General features: G+C 36.1%; 1 protein-coding gene across 1 annotated transcript; it reads right to left on the bottom strand.

Annotated features, from left to right (window-relative positions):
* Positions 1 to 6506: 6506 nt before the first annotated feature.
* LOC127105156 (ubiquitin carboxyl-terminal hydrolase 10) lies at positions 6507 to 7738 on the bottom strand. Its single transcript, XM_051042315.1, has 3 exons — positions 7520 to 7738; positions 7012 to 7269; positions 6507 to 6921 (listed from the first exon to the last, which is right to left on the bottom strand). Exons 1-3 carry the CDS (start codon positions 7616 to 7618, stop codon positions 6772 to 6774), a joined length of 507 nt encoding a protein of 168 aa, XP_050898272.1. The 5' UTR covers positions 7619 to 7738; the 3' UTR covers positions 6507 to 6771.
* Between the last annotated feature and the right edge of the window lie 310 nt (positions 7739 to 8048).

Genomic DNA, 8048 nt, shown 5'->3' with positions numbered 1-8048 from the left:
GACTCCGAGGGGAAGCAGGATTTACAACTACCGGTTACTAGGCAGAAGACTGCAAAGAGAAGGAAACCCGTCATCGGTTAGGATGAACATATCAAGGATTAACCCTCTGGGAAAGAAATAGGGATTATAACTACCTATTTACTGGGTAGAATACCAAAGAGAGAATATTTGTCACCGGTTAAGATGAACATATCAAGGATAGACTCAAAGCAAGGGAAGAAAATATTCATCATCGGTTAGGATGAACATATCAAGGATAGCCTTCCTGGGGAAACGTGAAAACGAATCCGCTGGGGAAAATAGGTTACTTTTGTCGGGTATTGGGCAAAGGTGAAATACTTGCAAATTGAGAAGAATATTACCAGTTACTGGGTAGTAGACTCTCAGGGGACCAAAAGCATCTATCTAGATAAGATCTAGAAAGAAACGGTCAATCAAAGACTCAACCCAATGAGGATATAGCTCAGGGGGAGTGTGTCTATCCAGACAATCAACTGAGAAGGAAACTGAAATAATGATCATCCACGAGGAAATAACTCAGTGGGAATGAGAAAGGTTCAATTCTTTCTGCTTAAGGGGCTGACACTCTACAATTGAAAGAGGACAGACACACCAAATCTGCATGGGAAAGGATACCATCATAGCAGAGAATCATAGAAATAATGAATCACAAAGTGCAATAATGTGATAATGAAATTCATGAATGTATATGCATGTATATGATGATTATGCTGACAAAACAATCACAAAGGATACAAACGTCACCGATCTGAATCATCAATACAACACTCAGCCAATCTCAACAGGAGGGAATCAACTGGAGAAAGAGAGGTGAAGGATGAATGCAAAATATCCATCTCAAAGGTTCAACCCTGGCTGGGGAAAGATGTCGGATCTATTGGGAATCTGAATTGTCAACTCTGTGAGGAATTTTAGGTCAACACCATATCAAATGGGAGACAACCTTGCAGAGGAACAATCAACTGCTCTAGAATCAGTGCTGAATGAAATCCGCTGGAGACTTGAGGGGAAACAAGAATCTTGCTGGATTTAATGCAAACTGCTGAGACAACATGCCTACAACTCAAGGGAGGCAGTCACAAACTCAGTTGGGGAAATCAATAAAACTCGGTTAGATATGCAAAAACACTGCTGGAGGGGATACAAAACTCACACCAACTGCTTGGGAGAACCGACAGTGCTTCGCATTTTAGGGCTCACCTGTTCTTGGGTTGCTGTTGATATTCCTTAAATGAAATCGATTGCTTTTAAAAAGTGATTGCTCTTATTATTTAAGAAACATGATTTTGCTTTAAAAATTAATTTCAAAATGATCATCATAAAAATTTAAACCTATTTGGCTAAAATAAGTAAGAGTAGAAACAATTGGGTAAAAGCTCAACTTTATTTAATAGGATGGTAGTCTTTAAATGAAAAGACTCCATAGATTTTTACAAAAGTTGAAAAAATGGTGATTTACATGGAAAAGGTCTACATTGAATACAATGATCACTAACCCGTTTACCAACTTTGATATCTATTGTGCTCTTGGCTTTGGTTGAAGACGAATCAGAACCAAAGGTTGTGCTCAAGAATGTCTTCAAGACTGAAGATCAGCAGGATGCAGTTACTTGCCATAATCCCTAATTTTTGCATAAATTTCCCCAAGGTGGGGTAGTCAATTTATCGGGATAAAATTATGTTTTATGTCTCTAACTTTTTCCTAGATCGCCATTTCGGGTTTTCAATCCTCCGAGACACTCATTTTTGCTCAAGTCGCCTTTTCAGGTTTTCAACTTAGCGAGTTGTTATTTTATTTTTAGGAGAAGTATTTCTTGACTGCATCGGCATTCACAGGACAAGTGAACTCTTCACCATCCATAGTTGTAAGAATCAAAGCGTCGCCTGAAAAGGCTCTCTTAACAACATACGGGCCTTCATAATTAGGAGTTCATTTTCCCCTAGCATCTAGTTTGAAAGATAGAATATTCTTGAGCACAAGGTCACCTTCTCTGAACACGTGAGGTCTGACCTTCTTATCAAAAGCTTTCTTTATTCTTTGCGGATATAACTGACCATGACACATGGCAGTCAAACTCTTCTCTTCAATCAAATTCAATTGATCGAACCTGGTCTGACACCATTCAGCCTCAGTCAACTTGGAATAATCGATTTCAGCAAGGAATGTCAACAACAATCTAAGAACAAGTAAGTCTTGAAGTGTGAAGCATTGTTGGTCTTCCCCAAGCAGTTGGTTTGGTAATTTTTTCCTCCCCAACAGTTCGTCATTTATCCCCAGCTTGGTCGATGAGTTTCTCCCCGTGTGATTTCTTATCCCCAGTAGGGTTTGTGGGTCTCATCTCCAGTTGAGTTGATGATTGGTCCCCTTTGCAAATTCATTTTCCCCAGCTGAGGTGCTCATGTTTTGTATCCCCTAGTTGGTGATTTAGATGACCGTACCCTGGGTACTCCGGAACCTTTATTCGGTTTCCAGATCCCCATTGGCATTTGATTGTGTTGCATAACTTCAGCAATTTCTCCTTTGCGCGAGTCAGATCCGGTTATCTTTTCCTTGGAGTTGGTTTATTTCGCAATTTCCGAGAAGAATTTGATGATTATTGAGGAATGTGATGGTCTTTATCCCAGCATCCCCAACAATTTTCTTAATTCCTCATTCAGAGTTTTATCTCTTATTCCCCAACAGAGTTCATCTTCAGATAGAAGTTCTCTTATTCTCGGCCATATTTGGTTCTGAGCAGTATTTAACTTTGTCCCCTTCAAGGTTGTCTCCCATTTGATATGGATCCTCTTCTCTTCAATCCTTCTCTATCCTTGGGCATGTTTGCTTGATCATCCTTCACATGGATCCTCCTCCCCGCAGTATTGAAAATTTGGATCCTTGGCAAATCCTTCTCTATCCTGGGCATGTTTGCTTGATCATCCTTCAGCGGTGCTCTCTCACATTGGGTCTAGACATCATATATGGATCTAAATTCTCCTCATTTATTATTTTTATAAAGAAATCATCAAGAGTTTGAAGCTTGTTTGCCTTGGAAGCCCTAATTCATCCGGGTATCTTGTGTGACTTCCTTAGCAATTTTCTTCATCATTTGATCAAATATTTCAAGGGATAATTCATATTACATCATCTTATACATATATGATCCTCCATGAGTCCTAAATATCAAGATAACTTCAAGTTTTCAAGTTGGTTTAAAGTGGTTAACCAAAGAAAGTCAACTGGTCAAAACTGGGGTTCACTAGACCATATCTCCTACAATTTTCGTCATATAAAAATGACTCCAAGAGAAACATTAATCCTTATAATATTACAAACAAATTTCATGTTGACATCAAGAGCTAGTTTTGCTTGTAAAGTCATTTTATATTGTGAAAGATTATAGGTCATTTTGTCTGAACCCTAGTTAGAAGGTCAACTTCCAAGGACCATAACTTTCTCAATTTTTATGCAATGAAGGTCATCAAAGTTTCATGATCAATTTCAAGATGGACTCTCCAACTTTTATTCTTTAATAATCTTCAAATTCAACTCCCAAGGGCATGTTCTAAGACGAAACATTATAGGTCATTTTGGGCCATTACCATTGAATAGGCAATTTTCCTCAACTTCTAAAATGCATAACTCTGTCATGCCAAATCGAAATGAGGTCAAGTTTGTGACCAAATTGAATAGGATTCAAATATCTAGAACTTTAATGAAGGAACATTTTACATTTTAAGCTCATAGAAAAAGTTATTCAAGGTGGAAGAAGTGGATATTTGACTTGGTACTTAGAAAATTTTCAATTATGTTTAATTTTTCAAACTTACACCTCAAAATTCATCAAGATCCAAGCTTCAAATGTAAAAGTGTTCAACATGAAAGTTGTTCCCCTTGATGGCACCTTTCCAAAAAGTACAAGATCACTTCATTTGGACAATATTTGAAGGATTTGCACATGGTTACTCTTCATGGTTCCATTTGGATGAATCACATGATTATTTCTCAATTACAAATGCATGGCCTCGTGTTAGAATTTCAGCTTCACATTTCTATTTTTGACCAAACTTTGGAAGTTTTTGAAAAGCAATGAACATGGCTATAAATACATGACCTTGGTGATCAAAATGTGGATCATCTTGCCCAAGCTTCGACCTCCTTCTTCCCCAAACCCCATTGAAAGGATAATCTCGAATATTTCTTGAGAAATAGAGTTTCAATTCTCATTTTGTTTTGGAATTGTAACTCCAAGAGTACAAGCTTTTTAATCATCAATATCATCTCCTACAAGCTTCTAGAGTCAAGCCAAGCCAAATTGGAAGAAAGATCAAGCTGATTTGAAGCTCCCCGAAGGTGATATTTCAGAAACTTCTCTTCATCGATTCTCCCTCATTTCTCATCCATTTTGATTGATTGTTGGTTTGCTGAAGTCCTACCAATGTAGGTAACAAGATTGAGTTGCTTTGGGGGTCAAATTGAAGCAGCTTTGTTCATGATCCTCAAAATTCAAATCCATGTATCTTTCAATATACTTGGAATTATAACAAATTGAGGCCAGATTCGAGCTCCTGAGCATTTTTCTTTTAAAATCATGTCCTTATTTTTCATTTTGGTGAAAGTTAGTGATGGACCAGTCCGGTGAGGTCCACCGGAGAAGATGATCGGAGCCCTAGCTCCAATGGTGTGGTGGCAAGGTCCTATCCATCAGATCCTCTCTCCATATTTTAATCTCGTCCTTTGATTTTGATTACCACTCCTGCAGCACGTTTGACTTGGTCTTTGGTGGACTGCACACGTGTGGCCATCAGATCTACCACCTTAATTAATGAGGGAGATCTGGTGGGCCCTGATTTTCCACATTTTCTAATTTTTCATTTAATTATGTTATTTTGTTTAATTCATAATAAATCCATTTTTAATCCAAAAATATGGGACTTTCACCAAAAATCTTTAAATATTTTTCTCTTCCATATTCTGAATTAAAATTATTGTTTGGATTGATTTTGGTATTTTTCATGAATTAAGTGTTGTTATGTAAATTTTTAATTGTTTAAAAAAATACTTCTGAGTTTCTAAAAATTGTGAAATTTTTTGTCTAAGGTATTTTGACCTTGTTTGACCTAGGATAAATCCATTGGCCATTTATTTGGTGTTTTAAAGGGATTTGAGGTTTTGACCAAATTAAATGCATTTTAATTCATTTTTAAGTTGATTTTTAATTGATTAAATATTTGAAAATATTGTTGAGCCATTTTTATGGTCTTGTGATGTTTGACTCTCTGTTTGGGCCTTGGTCATGGTTGATTTGACTTTTGTTGGATCAAAACAATTAGATTTAGGGGATTGATGAAATTTACATTTCGTCTCCCAAAATGAATGAATGGTTTTGATTTGATGAAATTCCTCTCATGATCAATTTGTGTTTCTATCTTCCCCTCTCTCTTCATCTTCATCCCTATTCTTTCTCATTCCCTCATTTGACGAATGAAATCTCTAATGTCTAAATGCTAATTGATTCATCAATGACCTTGTGTCAGATGAATCAATACAAGTATGACTGAGATAGGTCCCTCCCATTTTTCTTTTAGCGTATGGTATGTTTTAGGAGTTTGGTTCTTTGTACGAAATCTCTAACATGCATTAACACCTATATTTTTATTGCTCGGCCTCAGATAGTTGTGACTTCTACATAAGTCCAGTTACGGTTGCTTAACATAGAGCTAAATTTGACCCTCAAGGCATAACATTCTAATAAGTGAGATTGTAAGTCTCCCATTCTTCATGGCATTGTGTGGAGACTTGACCTTTTTTCCTTTCATGAGAGCTAATGACATACTTGTTGAGTTATCCAAGTTGGAGCCCTTCATATGGAAGATGTCTTGGTTTAAGGATCCATACTTGTAACTGAATGGTTGAGTGTTCTCCAAAGAATGACTTAATCAATTAAAATTCACCACTAACTTTTGAGTAACCAATGATTAACTTTTATTCATTATGCTTTTACTTTCAAGCCATTTACTTTATGCAATTTAAATTTCATTCATTTATCATCCATTGCCATTTACATTTCATATAACTTGTTTATGTTTCAAGTTATTTTCACTTTGCTCATTTGAGCCATATCTTGTGATTATATATAGTGTTTGCTTGCTTTTGGTTTTGTTTGTAGTCTTAGGACCTTAAAAAATACATAATAACAAACCCTACCCACTTTTTCAAGTTAAAACACCCACACAAACCTTGACTTACTTTTAGTCAATGGAATTTTAATTACACTTTCAAAATTCTGTTAATAGTTGAAATTCCTAATAGTGGAGAAAATGACCAAAGCATTAGAAAAATGATGGGAGTAGTATTTTGGGTTATAAATAAATGTAAGGATAAAAAATTGATTGCATTGAAGAGTTAATGTGTTCAGACATGAGGCATTAACCACCATTATCAATTTCTGATTGATTTATTCCTATTTGTACTTTGGAAGAGTTCAATGGGTAAATCAAACTGCTAAAACCAAACTTTAACAGTCACCACTCAGTTGCTTTCAAGGAGGAAAAATCAATTTAACCAAGTTTATTACAACTAGAGCAGAATTCAAGTAACCAAGACGAATACAAAGGAGCCTTCAGAATAAATTTATCAAGAATTATTTAACCCAAATTTACTGTAATGTCAAGGGCAATGAAAACTATCATATATAGGAACCATGACTCAACAGGGCGTTGTGCCTTTCACATTAAAGAGTATATCTTAACACGCCAAAAGAGGTATACTTACTTATCCGGACATCGATGCAATATTTCTAGTTTTGTTTTCCTGGCTCCATTCTTGAGTCGATAGGCCACAATATGTTCTTCATCCTTGATAGAAGTCAATGACTCTAACGGATTCTCTAGATATCGATAAATCTTATTCTCATAAACCTGAGAGATAGACAATATAAACATTAACAATAAAATAAAATTGAAGTAGAAAAGCCAATAGTAGATCTAACTTTTCTGAGAAACACTCGCCTCTGCAAGCAAAAGCATTTCATCACTCTTCAAACAGCATGCAGTGCCCAATGCTTGGCAAAGATCTCTGCAGCAACCATGCTTCAGAACATTCACTGTGTACGGCATGGGAAGACCACTCCCATCACAATAAAAGACAGTAACTGTCATTGCCCGGGTGACAGTTGAAGGAAGTGGTAATGATAAATACATAAATGGATCAAAAGTAATTGAAATTTTGCCACATTCAGGACAAACCAATGTTGATTTGTATTGACCCTGCATTTTATTCAAGCAAAAACAAAATGTTAAGCTTAAGGAAGATAACGAGTATGTACTTAAAATTGAAACTCTAGTCAAGCTTTAATGGAAACTTAAGCTCAAGAGTTGATAGAAATCAAGAAGGTTTATTGAGATGTGAAGAAAACTCAACAAAGCATGTAGCTACTCAGCTTATCAATGGAAGGGCAACTGGAATTCATCTATTATGCGACTGAAACAAGAACATATGATATATACAAGCACTCACCTGGCATTCATCAACAATCAATGAATCATTCCGAGCCATATGATTTTTCCAACACTCGTACGCAACTTCCTCATCTGGCCTATTATCTGAGTCCTTCATTTCAATGTAAGGCTTTTGTTTCACACGATTCAAATCTTCATGCAGTCCATCCAATAAAAAGGCAAGCAATTCCTACAAAAAAGTAATTCACTTTTCTGAGAACACAGCACAAGAAGCAGAAGTTCAATAGCTTTCAGAAATTAGTAGGAAAGGTAAATTTTAAAATTATAAAGTTGTCCAGACTCAATAAAGAAATGCAAGCAACAGTCAAATTTTCTCATCTCCAACATTAATGCAAACTTGGGGCCTAAGGGTAGGATGCAAATGCAAGTTAAGCAAAAGATGCCCAATTCTCCAGTCATCTGGTAAACTAAGACCTATACATAATGCAGTATAAGATTAAGTTTGCTGCTACCATTTGGATTTTAGTTCTTAGAGAAAAGGAAAAAAACTTAACATCACAAAAAAAAAAACAGATTTACTTCTACTG

This window comes from Lathyrus oleraceus, chromosome 7 (assembly GCF_024323335.1).
Source record: "Lathyrus oleraceus cultivar Zhongwan6 chromosome 7, CAAS_Psat_ZW6_1.0, whole genome shotgun sequence".
Taxonomy (NCBI): domain Eukaryota; kingdom Viridiplantae; phylum Streptophyta; class Magnoliopsida; order Fabales; family Fabaceae; genus Lathyrus; species Lathyrus oleraceus.
The sequence above is the reverse complement of the archived record's forward strand: the minus strand, read 5'-3'. Positions and strand labels throughout refer to the sequence as shown.

Coding starts and splice junctions, on each gene's coding strand:
- LOC127105156 (XM_051042315.1), bottom strand. CDS start 7,618: ATGAAGGACTCAGATAATAGGCCAGATGAGGAAGTTGCGTACGAGTGT. Junction 7,270..7,519: donor TGATTGTTGATGAATGCCAG/GTGAGTGCTTGT, acceptor AATAAAATGCAG/GGTCAATACAAATCAACATT. Junction 6,922..7,011: donor AAATGCTTTTGCTTGCAGAG/GCGAGTGTTTCT, acceptor TCTATCTCTCAG/GTTTATGAGAATAAGATTTA.